Genomic DNA, 18,036 nt, shown 5'->3' with positions numbered 1-18,036 from the left:
TGAAAGTTAATCCGAGTTGGAGCTATGAGTATCACTTCCTTATCACCGTGTAGTGACACCCGTACTAAGACCCCCTATTAATATTTTTGGCTTCCAATTAGGGGTAAATTTTTAACCTAGCCATGTGCTCATTTTACAATCCAACACATCGAATCGTAGAACTTGAATAAACAACATTTGTATTAACCTACCATACTTTCGTATAACAAATCCTAATATCTGTTTCCCTATCCTTAGATTAATTCGATTGTAGGATTTGCTCTGTTATTGTTTGTGTTCAATTTATTCTCACTTTTTTTTTACCTTTGTCAACACACTTTTTTACTGATAATCTTTTTGCATCCATTCCTACACTTGCAGTGATCACAAACCTGGAAGCTTCATACACCGAGTACGGGGATAGCGAGCAACAGTTGAGTTGCTCAGCTCACAGCAGCAGTAGCACCAATAGTAGCAGCAGCTATCGTGCTGGCAGAACCTTCACAAGTCGAACGGCCGATAAAGTTGCTGCTTCGACGCCGGACGGCACGACGACAGTAACCTCCGCGACGACCACGACGACGACTATGCCTCCTCACACAAACAATCCCCACTATCAGTCGCAACAACAACAGCAGCAGCAACAACAGCAACAACAGCAGCAGCAGCAGCAACCGCAACAGCAGTCACAGCAAGGTCAACCGCCACAGTCACAACAGGTGCAATCCGGAAATGCGCCACCAAATGGCCACAATGTAGCGGTGAACGTTAGTCGAGGATCGGGCGAACAGCAGAGCGTTGTTGCTTCTGCCCATCAACAGATGTATCAATCGCAGCCGATTTCGGCAGGTTACATGGCCGGGGGTCCTCACGGGAATGCTATGTACCCGATGCAGGTCATTCCTCAGCATCTTCCGGGAAATGTGTACGTTAGCAATCTGACAGCCAATGTGAACGTGCATGGCTTCATGCCACACGGAATGCCGCAGTATATGACTGCAACTGGAACTCCCCCGGCACCCTCGGGAGCTTACATTTCCGGAGAAATTCCTTCCGGTCATGAAATGCAAGTTATGACCCCTCGGGGTGATGGTCGCGGAATGAGGCGAAACGGCCGTAGCAACCGGATTGGACATAATGCCAGACCGCGTGGAGCATATGTTCCACATCACATCGCACAGCACCAGACTGTGATGCAACAGAGTCAACCGGGAGGAATCCATCAACAGCAATCTGGACAGCAAGGTCAGGGTCAAGTACCACAACAAGGAGTGCAGCAATCACAGCAGCAACAATCACAAAGTCAGGGTCAAAATCAACAGCAGAACCAACCATCACAGCCACCTCAGCAACATACTCCGGACATCGTGCAGCATCCCATGTCCATGGAGCATCAACAGATGATGAGTCCAGCTCCACCGTATGGCGGCTACAATGGAGGATACTACTTCTATCCGCAGTTCTACCCGCCCGTTCCGCAAGGACATCATCCTTCGGCACAGCATGCGGCTGGAGCACCAATTTTCCAAGTCCCCATGTACTCGGCTGCTCCGGTCTATAGCTATTCACCCGGTGTTATGTATCAGCAAATGTATCATCCAGAGTATCCTATGTATGACGACAAAGGAGACGAACACAATCCACAACAACCTCCGGAAGAAGGTGTAATGCATTCAGGCATGTGGCAACCACCGACCATGCTGGAGTACAATCCGGAGACCGTAGAGTTTATCCCACAAGAGGATGACGGCAGTATGATGCAACAGGAGCCGCCTCCAATGCAGCAAATGACACACGTACTTGATCCGAATGTGCCCAACTTTACGATGGGACCTACCACACCGATCCAAACGGAAGATTACGGATCAATGACACCGGCACCGTCAGATGAATACAATGCAATAAACAACAACGCAATGATGTCTCCAGCTGCCAATCTGATATCGTCTCCCTCGTCAAATGCGTCATCCCAGAATAATTTGAACCAAAATGACATGTACCTTGTGCCACAGCCACCTCAACAAGAACCTCAACATCATCATCAACATCAGCAACATCAGCAGCATCAGCAACATCAGCAACATCAGCAGCATCAGCAACATCAACAACATCAACAACATCAACATCAAGAACAACAACAGCAACAACAACAATCGCATGCTCCGCTAATGGAAATGCCTCAAGAATCAGTCATTCAGCACGAACAGCAACAACCATCACCGATGGTGGATCATGAGAACAACTACATCATCGAACAGCCGCAGCAACCACAATACAATCAACCAATGTCACCACCGCCCCCTCAACACTCACACATTCATGCCCAAGTGGCACCTCCGATGGAGAGCAACTATAATTCGGAACGACCACCGGTACAAGCACAAATTCAGGAACAGACATCAATGTCAATGCAAACCATTGTCCAAGATACAATGCCAACGCCAATGCAACAACCTGTGCCGATTCCCTCTGCAGTCGCAACAGTAATATCTCCTACACAAATTCCAGTTCCATTACCGATAACAATAACCCATGTCCCTCCACCCCAGCTCAACAAACCACCTCCGCCGATCCCGGTTGAATTTCTGAATATGGAAAAACAACAACTACTACTACAGCAACAACAACAACAACAACAACAACAACAACAACAACAACAACAACAACAACAACAACAACAACAACAACAGCAGCAACAACAACAACAAAACCAACAACAACAACAGCAACAACAACAGCAACATCAACCAATCGCTAACGATAGTAACAACAATCCGAAGAAAAAAACCAACGAGGTTGCGTCGGTGGCCACTCCGGCCATCGTCGCCGTAGACAAGACCAGTGAAACGTCCACGAATAGTAGCAAACCAGTGCCAAATCAGCAACCGCAACAACATCATCATCAACAACAGCAGCAGCAGCAGCATCATCAGTCGCAAGTCTTTGTAAATAGTAACAAGAATCAGACCTCAACCGACGAAGTAGCAAGACTAACTAGGGCAGTTCAGGATAAATTCGTCTTCAAAGACGATCGTCGCAATGGCCCCTACCGTGGCTCCAATACCTGGGCTAATTCGGGTTCGCAACCACCGGCCACCACAATCTCTTCGTTTACGTCCTCTACGACCACAGTTGTACAGCATAATAGTAGCCAACAGAAGAAGACCACCGCGTCGGTTTCCGTATCAGCCATTCCGAACAAAGAATTCCCCATCAGTAGCAGCAACTCGTCGGGTCCGTCGGTCACTAGTTCTACTAAGCCTTATCAGAAAAATACCTCGCCCGTTCCGTTTACCACTCTGGGAACAACGTCTGCTCCTCCGTCGATGCATAAGCAGCCACTAGCACCGCAGAAATCCTTCAGCAGCTCCACCGAACACCACCACTCCATCCCGGTCAATCCAGGTCCGGTCATGGAGTCCAAAAAAGTGGAAGCTATTCCCCAACGTGACATCCAGATAAATACCCCTCTTCCACCGCCAGGTCCGCCGCCGCTTCTGTCGGTGCCACCTCCGCAGCCTCCGTACACTCAGGGACCAATCATCGTTCCGACACCCTACGCACCGCCACCACCGGTAACGACAGTCGCAGCTGCTCCCGCTGCCAAGTCCTGGGCCAGTCTGTTCAACTCATCCTCCTCGTCTAGTGGGTCCACTCCGCCGTCGAGCAGCATCGTCCAACCGATTGCAACACCAGTCCCGGTAGCACTGGCCGCTGGTCCCGCCCTCCCAACACCATCCCCTTTCGCGCCCAGTTTCATCCCCAATTTGCAACGCGGTAGCCAATCGTCTGCGACTTCGACGCAATCAACCGATGCACCCCCACCAACGGTCGCATTGAAGAAACCGGTCGCCAAGGTGCTGCCCTTCGACAAAAACAATAGCGGTGGCCCAGCTACGTCGGCCATGTCCTACTCGGCTGCCTCGGCCCAAGGTCTTCCATCTGCTGGCCATACGACCTCCTCGACCTCCACAAGTGCCTCGGCAGCCAGTGCCAGCGCTGGCTCCAAAAACAACAAGAACAACGCTGCCGCCCAGGCGCAAGCCGCCGCCGCCGCTGCCAAACCAGAACAACTGGATGAGAATACACTCAAACTAGGGGGTAAGAGCGATTTGTGTTTTGCTTTATTTTTTGGTTTTCTTTCCCGGTTTCTAAATTTGCACAGATTGCATTTATGTTTCCATTTAACTCTTTTTTTCATCTTCAAAATTCAAATTATTCTTTTCCTTTTCAGGCTTGTTGAAAATATTTATTTTATTTCTTCTAAATTTTCAGACACCAAATTTTTCCTTCAATGCCCTACTTTCCCCTAGGAGAATATTTTTACTTCAGCGATTTTTGAACGCGAGTGTGGAGCTTATAGCAAGCACACCACACTTCATCCCTCGTGTCCAGGGTTCAATTCCTGTTCATTCCTGTTACTACCCACAAACCCCCATTCTCCCTCCCTCCTCTATATAGAGTCACATGAAGTCAGCAAACTGTTCTCCCAATCTCCATAGAACAATATGCGTTACACATGTGGCAGAGTGACAGTGGTCCCCCCCCGGGCCGTTCACTGATGTTCAACCCCAATGGTGTCAGTCGTTCTGACTGATGCCGCCTGAACATATACCTACTCAGTGAACTCGTGGCGGGATCCTCGTTTCAGAGAGTTTGCCACTTGGTCTCCATCCGCTTGGCACTAGAATTGAAACAGACATTTTACTACTTTTTTCACCTTATCCCCTATTTAATTTTCAGTTTGTTTTCTTATCTAAAAATGTAGTGTTTCGAAAAAACCGCATCAACTAAATCTGAATTCCCTTTCTAAATGCAGAATTCCTAAGTGCATACCAAATCGAAAACAACAGCATTAGCATCCTGCCTCGGGGACTGATCAATCGTTCCAACTACTGCTACATCAACGCCATCCTGCAGGCCCTGGTGGCCTGTCCGCCGTTCTACCACCTGATGCGTGCTATCCGGTCGCTTCCGGCTGCTCGGAACAGCAAACACCAGAAGCCGTTCATAGATGCTATGTAAGTTCCAATGCATTCGGATTCGGACAGTAACCAAAAACGAACCCTTCTTTCGATTCCATAGGACCGCTCTGGTGGCCGAGTTCTGCACCCTGCCGCTGCGTTCCAAGGTGCTGCGTGACAAGTCCAAGAAGGACGAAACCCCGGAAATTCAGTGTGATTCGCCGATCGAACCGCTGATGATCCACAAAATGCTGAATCTTCTCCGGTCGGACATTTTCCAAGTCGAAGGTCGCCAGGAGGATGCCGAAGAGTTCCTAGGTTGTGTACTGAACCGATTAAACGATGAGATGATCGAGGTGATTTCAATGCTTCCGGCGGTGTAAGTCATGTTAATTTCAACAAATTTTCCCCTTTTTTACAGTTGATGAAACTAAGCAAAAACGAATCCTCCGACGTCAATGGTGACGATGCGGCCAACGGAGAAGTCCACCCCGACGATCAGGACGATTGGAAGGTAGGCTTAGTAGTTCCGATGGTAGAGGCGACATATTGCGAATCCTCTAGTGACCGGTTCGAATCCCCCTCACCCCACCATCCTTAAGCCGGCAGAGCTTGAGCTTTCAATCTCATAATCTGTGGCATATGGTGGGGATAGTGAACTCCCGTCTGTGTGTAAGATGATAGTCTCAGGAACTTACGATTCCTTATCATCTAAGATTGATGGGAAACAGTATGATTGTGGCAAAAGATTTTTATCACTAAACGGTATGATTTATTTCCTTTAGGTCATCCGTGGAAACCGTAACAAGGGAACCGTCACCCGTACGACCGATTTTGGCCGATCGCCGATGAGTGACATCTTCGGCGGAAAGCTGCGATCACGTGTGCACCGCGAAGGCGATCATCCCACCGACAATATTCAACCGTTCTTCACGTTGCAGCTCGATATTGAGGTAAGTGGCATAAGCAGAAAAATGAATGCGGTAGTACGGGGTCGATAAAGAAGAGCACCCAAACAAAAAGCTGCGTGCGTTTTTTTTTCTTTCGCACGTTTTTGCTGTTCCCCTTTGTAAAGAGCCGAGCACGTTGGCAGCAGAGAGGCGCTCCCGTTCGTTGTACGCTGCGAGAGTATTCTATTTTTATATTGAATAGGTGTAGAATTGTGCACCCTGTTTTGCGGTCGGGTGTTTGTATGAAGAGTATCCGTTTGTAGTGAACCATTCCGTATCTGCGTGCAGGTGTAGAATTGTTCTCAACGTGGTATTTTTGTACACTGAGCGAAATCTGAAGATTGATTAATGATCATGTTTCGGATGTTTAAATCAAGGTTTATATTGCTTAATTGAATGCCCGCAACAAAATCCAACAATGGTAAGCGAAATACACTAAACGTTCGCTAACTGAAAGGGACTTTTTGAATATTTTCAAAATACCAGTAGAACAATGTTTCACCACCATCCAGCAACTTATTTTGTACAGTTTTTGTTTATTTGGTTCTACATCAACAGACTGGGTTTAGTCCTAATGATGGATTAAGCAATACTAGGAAATACAATATAGTCAAGAAGTAACAAGCTGCAAAGGTCGTGAAGTCCAACTTACAGGGCTGGTAGCAGGTCACTTTTTAGTGACTTGGTCACTATTTTAAAGCCAGTCACTGAAAAGTCACTTTTTTCACCTAAAAGTCACTAAAGTCACTATTTCTTAAAATTTAGTCACTAAAGTCACTATTTTACGACTAATAATGTCAAGAGTAAATAATATGCCTTTAAAAAATGACATCAAGTAAGTAACAGATTGATTTAGCAACAAATTTGTGTTAAAAGATTTATTAAAAATCAGCGTGTAAAGTCCGACAAAAAAGAGTTGCGAACTGTTCAATTGGTGCTGATGGAATCACTAATATTTTTATTTTTTTCATCTTCGTGATCTTGACATTCAGGTCCGTTATCTTCGATTTTTTCCAGACCAGATTATACAATTTCTAAGTTTTTCCTTTGCCTTGTGATCTCGAAATAGTCAACATTTTATCGCAAATTTCAGGGGTTTCGATAAAAAATCTGATTCCAACATCCTGGCTTCTTTACTTCGTGATCTTGGAAGTTTTCCAAGTCTTAGTTATTTCGAATAATGGTCTAGGAAATTTTAATTGCGCTAGACATTTTTTTCAAAGACTATAATTTTGAAAAATCTTTGAAGCTCGGTATCATTAACATTTCATTTAGAAAAAAATCTATGCCCTAGATCATAAAATGTTATTTACGTTTCAAAAGTATTTAAATTCTTTAAGGACAGTGAACTTACATTCCATGTATTCAAAATATGATAATTATTCCGGGTCGTTTCTTAACTTGTTTGTCTTAAAGATTTCGAATGCTTAAGCGAAAAATTGGTCCAAAATCTCTAAAATGTATCCCGAAATCTATAATTTTTTTTCGATTTCCAGAGGTTAAGTCCGAGATGCATGGAAAATATTCTACACGGCAAATGAATCTGGCTCATATGTGAGTCCCGTTCACTAAAAGTTGCATTTGAGTAAATTTTTAATCAAATATGAGCAAATATCACACATATTTGAATAACATTTATTCATATATGAGTGACATTTACGCATCTTTGAGTAAAAAATGACTCATTCTTGTGACATACGTTTTTGCAAATTTAAGTGAACTTGACTCCAATATGAGTAAGATTGCATTCACGATCTTTCCATCTTGGAAAATTTTCCTCGTTCCAGAAGATTTCTTCTTGGACAAAAAAGGAATAAATTTACATATAAGCAACTCATTTAATAATAAATTCATAAATTAATAATAAAAACAATATTTTGTGTACTTTCATGATAAACCGTATAGTGGAAAACAATTTTAAAAAGAGCTAAATTTTCAAATTTGGGGTGGCATAAAACAAAAATCAAATTTGCATTAGCCATAATTATGGTTAACAGCAAATTCCAATTTGTAATTTCCCGGGGTTTTCCCCTAATTTTGGTGATTTGGCCGGTTGTTTTGAGATCGAAGAATTCATCATAAGATTCGTTTCGAAAAAACTTACTGAAACTTCCTTACATACTCCTTGCATTCTATTTAGAATTAGTCTGAATATTCCTTATAATTTTTATGCAATTCTCCTCAGAATTGTCATACAATTCTGCTTATAATTATATTGGAGCTCTCCACTAAATTCTTCTGAAAATTCGCTTGAAATTCTCCTCAGAATACCTTTAAAATTCTTCTCAGAATACCTTTGAAATTCTTCTCGAGATGCTCTTGGAAATAAACTTGGAGTTCTCATTAAACTCATCTCAGAATTCCTTTGGAATTGTTCCTTCAAAATTCAATTCCCTTGGTATTTATCGTGAGATCAATGAAACTCTCTTTAGAGTTCGCTTGATATTATCTTAAATTTTCTAAAAATTTCCTTCGAATTGTCATCACAATTCTTCTAAAAACTTATTTTGAATATTCATTTGAAATTAATCTGGAATCAGCTTCACAATCGTCAAGAATTTTCCAACAGAACTACCTGAAGATTCTACTCTGAACGTCTGAAGTCCCACAAATGACTGGGAGTTCTAGTGAAATCTTAGAGCTCTTAAAAAAAAAGATCTATTGGTATTTTTCTCTAAAAAACATTGTTGTTATCATTCTAAAATCTTTTCAAAATGTTCACAGTATTTAGTTCTTTAAAGTGATTGTATCCTGAAAACATTTTCCAGTCCAGGGTCTTGCAATTGTTTAAAGGTCCAGAATCTTATTTTTCCCGGTTTGTCATCGAAATTCACGGGCTTTTCTCGATTTTTTCCCGGTGAGTTCGAATTCGCGTCTTTTTCCCGATTTTCCTAACAAAAAAAAATTTTTTCGGGCAAATTATGGAATTGGTTAACCATTATTTGTTTTATTTTAAAGGAGCATGAAAAATGCTCAGGATGGGTTGTGATTGTGAGTTAATAAAATTTCTCGAAGTGGGTTGCAATCAACTAAATATTGTAACCATTTTTTCCGATCAATAAATGTCACTATTAGTCACTTTTTATTGCTTTAAAGTCACTATTTGGTCACTATTTTCGTTATTTTAGTCACTAAAGTCACTACTATTATATTACATATCCACTACCAGCCCTGAACTTAATTCCTAATTCTTAAAAATATATCACGGAATCTCTGACGCAGCGTCTCGCGTGCCAAGTGAAAATCAAATAAGGAAGCAACACGATTAGAAACCCTTTGTAGCCCATTGATAGCACCATACGAACTATAGTTTGTACGACGAAAAGGTATCCTCAGCATTGCGTTGTTACGGAGTGCTCGTGGTTGAACGTTGTCGTATCTCTTCGACTCCACAAAGGATCCAGGTGAATTAACTGGCACCGACTTTCGTAGCTTGGAAGGCGATGAGGATCCATCCAAGGCAATCTTCGAAGGGCAAACCAGATGAATCGTCGTTGAATAGACTCTACTCTTTGTACACTGTTTTGGTAATTGGGATTCCATACAGGGCAGCAGTATTCTAACACCGACCGGACGAGGAAGTAGTAAAGCGACTACACACAGTAGATGTCCGTGAAACTTTTAGCTATCCTGAAAATGAAGCCGAGCGTTCTGGATGCCTTGTCGATCACGTGCGAGATATACTGGCTGTATGTGAGTTGAAAATCTAAGATGACTCCCAGTTCCTTAATGTGATTCACACGATGTACGTCAACGCCTTCTAGGATATAACTGAATGTAATTGGATGTTTCTTCCGTGAAAACGTGATTACTGAACATTTTGTTGGATTTACAACCATGCGGTTCAGTTGGCACCAATTAGCAAAACCGTTGAGTCGGAGTTGGAGAAGGTGACAGTCAGCGATGGCTCGAATTCGGAGTTAGATTTTCATGTCGTCGGCGAACGACAGTCGTGGACCGTCGAGGACGAAATTGACGTCGTTGAAATACACAAGAAATATCAACGGGCCGAGGTGGCTACCTTGCGGAATACCCGAAGTGGCAGGGAACGAAGGAGATCGGCAGTCGTCGATTGCAACTTCCAACTGACGATCAGATCGATAGGATGCGAACCATCGTAGGAGACTGCCGTTTATACCGAGCCTATCCAGTTTGGCGATCGCTATAGGATGGTTCAACTTGTCAAAGGCGGCTGCTAGGTCAGTGTAGATGACATCTGTTTGCATATGGTCTGTCATACTCTCCGTAATGTACGAGGTGAGACACAGAAGGTTGGAAGTAGTCGACCGTCCTGCCATGAAACCATGCTGGTCTTCGCTCAAGTGCTGTTTGAAGTGAGAGACTAATGGTTGCTTAATGACCAACTCGTACAGTTTAGATATGGCACACAACGATGCCGCGATAGTTGTCGATGTTTCTTTTGCATCCCTTCTTATGCACTGGAAACATCTCAGCTGATTTCCAGCAGGAAGGAAACACCCCTCTGGAGAGGGATATTTCGAACAGAAGGCAGAGAGGATCCACCAGGCTATCGATGTGTTCAGGCTTAAATGAAGACTTCAGTTGCGAAGCCGCCCTAGTTATCATAGCGAGGTCGATGTTGATAGCTGCCAAAGATTGACCAGACATTGGAACATTACTGGCTGCTAGAGAAACGTGCTTGTCAGGTAGGTTCTCATACGAGAATAAACTCGCAAATTTGGTGGAGAACAGACGGCAAATATCCTGAGGGGATGAAGCTTCTTCGCCGTTCAGTGCCATAGTCGATGGAAGGCCAGACTCCTTTCGTTGCTCATTCACATAATTCCAAAAAGTTTTCGGGTGAGATCGAAGCTTCCGTTGAACATCTCGTTGATAACGCCGGTAACATTGGCGACTGATTCGTTGATACGCATGATTGATCCTCGCATAATAGTCCTTTAGAAGACTTTAACCTACGGAGTTCACTTGTTTGCCAAGGATGATGATTACCTTGTTTAGGAACTTTTTTCGGAACGTGTCGCTCAATGACGTAAGCCAACATATGCGAGAGCGTTTGGGCAGCTGCATTGACATCGGCAGGGATGAGTATCCTGTGCCAGCCCAAATTCGAAAGAAGTTTCCCGATACTGTCGTGGTCAGCATTTCGGAAATCGTAGGAGACCGCTCCCCCTAGGTGGAATGACCTCAGGAATTTGGTTGCCTTCAAGTGCAATAAGTAAAGGAGGATGGTGTGGAACAGTCTTTATCAACGGAGAAACAGCCATAGACAAATGCGGAGCAGTATCTTGAGTGGTGACGAAGCAAAGGTCTAAGCTACGATTGTTCTCATTATCCACGTGGTTGATTTACTTAAGAGTGGCGTTACTGTAATGATCCAAAGGGCTTACAGCTCTTGAGTGAAATGTAGAACGGTCGTGGTCCGGATACAGGAATCCACCGTAAGATGATCGCCAAGAAATTGCTGGTATATTGAAGTCGCCAATGATTATCATCTCGTCAGCAGCTGTAGCGATGTCCATTATAGTTTTGTATAAGTAGTTACCATAAATTCAATTGTCAAGAATAGTTAAAATACAATAGAACTTATTGTTTGGCACAATTGGAAGTACATGATGTCATTGTAGTGGATTCTGAACGTGAGTCTGCAGTCCAAGGTAACGCCGAGATCCTTTATTTGCTCTACACGAGCAAGACAGCGTCCGTAGAGAACATAGTCAAACATGATGATAGTAAAAAAATACATTCAAGCATGGTCATAACATAAAAAAACATTAAAAAACATATATCTTATAGTCAGTTACTTCTGCCGGCGAAAAACAGAAGAAAACTTTTGACGAAGATGAAAGTCGAAAACAGATGCAACTCTGTTGAATGTTCTCTGCAGTCCGCAAATCGCACCGTATGCTCCATAATTTGTGCGACGTACAGGCAGTCTTAGCATACGGTTATTACGAAGCGATCGGGGTTGAACATTCAGGTCAATTCACCTAAGGATAGCCTCGCAATCTGTCCTTTCTTGCAGGATATTGGCCACGGTTAGGGCTCTGCTTGTGCCTCTTCTAGTCCGGAGAAGTTCTAGGTCGATAAGTTGACAATGGCTTTCGTAACTGGGTGATCGAAACGGCTCATTCCAAGGCAATCTACGCAACGCAAAACGAAGAAAGCGCCGTTGAACAGATTCGATTCTCTCGGCACTGTTGTTGTAGTTTGGGTTCCAAACCGCTGAACAATATTCAAGCGTCGATCGAACAAGCGAACAATAGAGAGATTTTAGACAGTAGATATCAGTGAAGTTTTTAGCTATCCTAAAAATGAACCCTTAAGTTCTTGACGCCTTATCAACAACATATGCAATGTGTTGCTTGAATGAAAGCTGCGAATCCAAGATCACACCCAAGTCTTTCACCTGATTCACACGTTCGATTGTCGAGCCAAGCAGGTCATAGCTAAATTTTATCGGTTGTTGTCTTCGTGAGAACGTAATAGCGGAGCATTTGGCTGGGTTTACTACCTTTCTGTTTAACCTGCACCAACTAGCGAATACATTCAGCTGACGTTGAAGAAAGTGACAGTCAGCAATGGAGCAGATTCGTAAGAAGATTTTGAGGTCATCTGCATATGATAACCGAGGAGTTTCGATGACCAGAAGCACGTCGTTGAAGTACAGTATAAATATTAACGGTCCCATGTGGCTTCCCTGAGATATACCTGATGTGGCGAAGAAGCTAGCTGATCTGCAATCTCCGATGGCAAACTTTAGTTGCCGACCGGTAAGATGTGATCGAAGCCAACTCAGAAGATTACCACATACACCGAGTCTGCCGAGTTTAGCAATCGCAAAAGCATGGTTCAACTTGGTTAACGTCCGTTTGAACCCGATCCGACATGCTTTCGGTTATATGCGATGTGAGACACCGCAGATTGGTGGTTGTAGAGCGGCCGACAGTAAACCAATGTTGATCAGCACTCAAATACTGCTTGCAATGGGACAGCAACGGTTCCATAATCACTAACTCGAATAGCTTCAAAACGGCACTTCACGATGCAATTCCTCGATAGTTATCCACAGCTCGTTTCCTTCTTTTTTTGTGGACGGGAAACGTGCGCAAATTTCCAGCAAGATGGAAATATGCCACTGGAGAGAGACATTCGGAACAGGCGAAGAAGCGGAATTAACAAGCTAGCAATATGTCGCTTCAAAAATGCAGATGGAACTCCATCAGGTCCAGGATTGAAGGATAACTTGAGCAGAGTCGTGGCCTTAGAAATCATCTCAGCATTAACATCAATTGCACCCAGCGTTTGATCATTTACTGGAACGTTCCTGGCAGCCAGGTTAATATGGTCGTCAGTTAGTATCTCATTAGTGAATACACTGGCAAACTTTTCGGAAAAAAGGTAGCATATATCCTGAACGGAGCCAGCAACTTCTCCGTGGAATTCCATAAACGATGGGAGGCCGGATTCCCTACGTTGCTCGTTCACGTAGTTCCAAAAGGATTTCGGGTGTAGCTTAAGTTTGCGCTGGATGCCTCGTTGAAAATTCTCATAATGTAGTTTCAGACGAAGCGTGCGATACTTCGTAAATCTTCTCAATGCTGCTCTCTTGATTGACTTCAACCTATACGTAGCTCTCTCGTCTGCCAGGAAGGGTGAGACACTTTGTGGTGAGTTTTTTTCAGGTCGTGTCTGTCAATGACATATGCCAAGACATGTGAAAAGGTTTGCGCTGCAGCCTCAACGTCATCTAGATCAAGGATGTTCTCCCATACCATGCTAGACAATACATCTATGATGCTACGGTGGTCAGCTTTACGGAAGTCATAAGAAACCGTAGCAGGATAATCGTCGAAATCACGCACGAGTTTGTCCTCAACAGTGACAATTAGAGGAGGGTGATGTGGAACTTAGCTTAGTTAGTGCACAAGGAGCCGAGAAAATTAATGGAGCCCTGTCCTGTGTGCTCACGAAGCAGAGGTCCAAACTACGGTCATTTTCGTTAAATACATGTTTAATTTGAGAAAGCGTCGTTGCGCTGTAGTTGTCGAGAAGGCTAATAGCTCCTGCGTGAAATGTAGAGCTATCAGGATCTGGGAACAGGAATCCGTTATGAGATGAACTCCACGAAACGCCTGGCAGATTGAAGTCACCAAAAATGAATATCTCATCAACTGGAGTGGCACTTTCGATAACTGTGAAAACTGACCGACAGTGAGTATCGATGAGTTCATTGTCCTGGACTCGATCAGGTGGAATGTACAGAGCGCATAGAAATAGTGTGCGATCACCCTTTCCAAACCTGCTCCACATAGTTCCATGAATCGTTCTCGATGGCCTTTGCCTCCAACCCTCCACGGACAGCTACAAGGACACATCCACCAGTAAACTTACGGCTGTTGTTAGGATTCCGATCGCAACGAAAGACCTCGTAGTCAGGACCTAGGATCACGACGTCCTGCTTGCGGCAAGGAATCGAACGACTGCTCTCCCTGGAAATCACAGATACATCAGGTAATAACTGACCATCTTCAAGTTGGAAGACCCCAAGTAACCACCATTTCCGCTAACTACCCGATAATCGCCCTTTTTGCGATATAAGGTAAATATAGGGTTTCCGAACATTAAATCAGTCGTATAGCAGCCTTATATACCGATTAACCGGCTTGTTGGTTACTTGGGACCTCCTCTCCACATCCGACAGCAGGTCCGGAACGACTATGATGAACGAAGGCTGCTGATGGTAGGACTGAGACGGAGGGATTGAGGACTTCCATGGGGCTTTCTACGGCGCGTTCTGGGTTCCCAGGAATGGGAGTTACGGAGGCTTCATCACAATGACTATCATAGTCCGAATTGCTGAAAATTTGATCGGCATCAGGCATCAGTGAATAGTCAATATATTAATTGTACTTGGGCTGACAAATGGGCTGGAGGAACCAGGAGCTTCCAAAGAGCGGTCTATTGTGCGTCCCGGAGATGAATTAGGATTGTTCGAACAGTAAAGCGGATGTTGTGAATGAGCAGTATCAATAGTGCTTATCAACTGGAAATAGCCGGCAGATGCTTGAGGCGTTGCACTGGAGCACGGAAGCTGATCAGGAAAATTACTGTAACTAATGTATGCATACTTGCCTGACCCCACCACCGGACTCGACCGCAGGTCCAGAACGACGCTGATGGCAGGAAATAGAACGACTTCGATGGCGGGAAACAGCTAGCGTGACTGGATCGAGTGGTTCGAGGTCTCCCATAATGCGACAGACAGTGCGTTCTGGTTTACAGCGTTCCAATTCACATCGCGGCATCCAATTCTGAATCAGCATACTGGGTCTAGTCCGGAGATGGGAGTTGAGAACAACCTTTGACCAGCTTCTCGATTGAATCCGATTTCACGCTAGGATGTATACAAGAAAGGTACAGCCAAAACAGCTCGGTGGGTAAGGACCTCGGTAAAGACATTGTCATCCGTTACTGCTTTAGTACCACCAACAAGTGGTTTGCTGGTGAGCGAGCCTTCATCGCGGCGCCGCATAAGATCGCCGGAACTCAAGTGAGTTGGAGCTGTCAATGCGATTCGTTTCGACAGCTGAGCGATCTGCTGTCCTTGCTTAGTAATTTCCTTCCTAAGCTCAGCGTGTGCGATTTCCTGTTGCTCGGTGATAGAATTAATCGCACTGCCAAACGACGAAACAGCAGTTTTGAACCGGGCACATTTCATCAGCTTCGCGCACTCGTTGCACATCCAAAACAAGTTCGGGCTAGTGTGGACAATATTCAGAAAAGCCTTGTTCAGCTTTGAGCCGCCGCATTTCAGGTGAATCATCCTGTCGCAAAAAGCCATGCAGAAGACGGATTCTTCATCGCCTTTAACTGGTTTAGCGCATTGGTCACAGGCGGAAGTCATGCTCAGGCTCAGTTTCCAAATCTAATTTAGAAACAGCGGTGGAGATGCTCTAATACGCAAGGAGGAGTTGGATTCTGCAGAGCGTCTGATATCGACAATAACACAACAGTAAACACTACAAGATGACCGATTAGATAACTTTTTCACTATTTCACAACACGGAATATGCTCCAAATAGACGATTATCGCAACGAACTGCACTTTCCACTAACAACCGGTAAAATTTTGCAAGTCTACAGAACGGGAAAAACGAACAACGATAGCATAGCCCGTGTGATAAAAAATAATCAAATTTAACAGCGCAAAATCACGACGATGTGAATAACAACAACGATTAATGTCGACTTCAAATTATGGATATAATTTTAGATACAGATAATGCAGTAAAATTGTTACTGTTAGAATGTTTTTAGGACCTAATGCATTGTTCTTAAATGCCTTAAAGGGTGTCCACGATGAAATTGCCACACACAAAATTGATTCGCAAAATTCGAGCTTTCATCCGATTGCCATCAAATTTTCAGGGATTGAGAAATAACTATTAAACTTCATTTTACCATTTTACTCGTATTTTATTTACAGTCCATACGCAAATGCCCGCACCTTGGCCTTAACCCCGGCCATAAGATTCTGCACAACCTGTGAATCAACCGTTTTTTGCATGTAAACCCATACTTTCTTCAGTTCCTCGACTGTCTTCACTACCTTAGGTCGTTTAAGAAGGTACTGCTTCATAATCGCCCAGTACTTCTCGATGGGGCGGAGCTCCGGAGTGTTGGGAGGGTTGAACATTTTCGGCACGAAATTGACCTTATTGTCCGCATACCACTTCAGCACGTCCTTGGAGTAGTGGCATGAGGCCAAATCCGGCCAGAAGATTGTTGGGACGTTGTGGGCCTTCAGGAGAGGAAGCAGCCGCTTCTGGAGGCACTCTTTTATGTACACCTGTCCGTTCATCGTGTCCTGGGTCACGAAAGGTGCACTCCGCTTCCCGCACGTGCAGATGGCTTGCCAAACCAGGAATTTCTTCGCAAATTTGGACATCTTCTGAGTGCGGACATGCTCCGGAACGCTGAACTTATCCTTGGCCGTGAAAAACAGGTTGCCGGGGATCTGTTTGAAGTCGGCCTTCACATATGTTTCGTCGTCCATGATGCAGCATTCAACTTTCGTCAGCATGTTGAGGTACAACTTCCTGGCACGGGTTTTGGCGGACTTGTTCTGCTTCTCGTCGCGATTAGGGGCCTTTTGTACCTTGAACGTTCGAAGCCCAGCCTTAGTTTTGGCCTTCTGGACAAAACTTCGGCTTAGGTGCAGCTTCTTAGCCACATCCCTAACGGAAGCGTTCGGATTTCGGTTGAAGGCCCCAACTACGCGGTTGTGATTTTTGGTGTTGTACGGAATACTTTTTCCTTCACTTCTGGGCTTCCGATCGGTGGTCAACCGTTCCTCGAACCGCTTAATCACTCGCGACACCGTGGAATTCGCGATTCCCAACGTTTTAGCGATGGAACGATGCGAGAGATCCTTGTTCTCGTGATGAATGCGCAAGATTTTATCACGCACGAGCTGTTCTTTCGACTCCATTTCCGCGAGTTTTGATCACAGGACTTTAAAACTTGCAGGATGTAAATAATGCACTATGAACTAAATCCACCCAAATTTTCATTAAATTCTACCCAACGGTTAAAAAGTTAGAGCAATTTCATAGTGTGGCAATTTCATCGTGGACACCCTTTAGCTACCTCTACTCTTACAGAAGCGTCACAAAATAGACTATCTTTTGCTATTATCTAGCATGGTGTATTCTATAGCTGCTCTAGCATCTATTACGCCAAACACGATAAGAAACGGTTCTGTAATCAAGTTATTAACGGAAGAGAAAGTCGATGAAGAGAATCAATGTTAGTTAGGACCAGGACTTTATGCACTGGTCGGGTTAAAATCCTTTCGTTATATTATATAATATAGTGGAGATACATATGTAATGCAAAACACTTATGAATTTCCATAGCTTATTTTGCTGATTGAAAGTTCGATTTTAAAGTTCGAATCCGGGCTGGCGCGGATTTTTTATCAGTGATGTTTCATATGGCAAATCAATGGTCATCATACCGATTTCTTATGGCTATAATTCACAAGGCAATCCTTTGAATCTCAATTTAGCAAAATGTTCAAGTTTTCCGGATTATTTCGACACACAGTTCGATGAAAGAATGAACGATCTGCTATCTAATACAGCGAATAAAGACCGATT

General features: G+C 44.1%; 2 protein-coding genes across 3 annotated transcripts in view; one reads left to right on the top strand and one right to left on the bottom strand.

Annotated features, from left to right (window-relative positions):
* LOC135703430 (regulator of nonsense transcripts 3B-like) overlaps window positions 1-18,036 on the bottom strand; it is a 406,370-nt gene that overhangs the window by 45,509 nt on the left and 342,825 nt on the right. The gene's annotated exons all lie outside the window — the stretch shown is intronic.
* The window catches only part of LOC135703410 (putative mediator of RNA polymerase II transcription subunit 26), a 57,121-nt gene that overhangs the window by 31,186 nt on the left and 7,899 nt on the right, over window positions 1-18,036 (top strand). Inside the window, exons 3-8 of one of the 2 annotated variants that reach the window (XM_065224611.1) lie at window positions 361-2,462; window positions 2,529-4,080; window positions 4,799-5,000; window positions 5,065-5,299; window positions 5,365-5,457; window positions 5,729-5,896. In XM_065224611.1, the coding sequence (XP_065080683.1) occupies window positions 361-2,462; window positions 2,529-4,080; window positions 4,799-5,000; window positions 5,065-5,299; window positions 5,365-5,457; window positions 5,729-5,896 (4,352 nt within the window). Of the gene's footprint in view, window positions 1-360; window positions 4,081-4,798; window positions 5,001-5,064; window positions 5,300-5,364; window positions 5,458-5,728; window positions 5,897-18,036 lie in introns of both variants that reach the window. The other variant, XM_065224610.1, reaches the window with a different exon arrangement.

This window comes from Ochlerotatus camptorhynchus, unplaced genomic scaffold (genome assembly GCF_037179485.1).
Source record: "Ochlerotatus camptorhynchus isolate MF236.1 unplaced genomic scaffold, CSIRO-AGI_Acam_v1.1 ptg000213l, whole genome shotgun sequence".
Lineage (NCBI taxonomy): Eukaryota > Metazoa > Arthropoda > Insecta > Diptera > Culicidae > Ochlerotatus > Ochlerotatus camptorhynchus.
The sequence above is the reverse complement of the archived record's forward strand: the minus strand, read 5'-3'. Positions and strand labels throughout refer to the sequence as shown.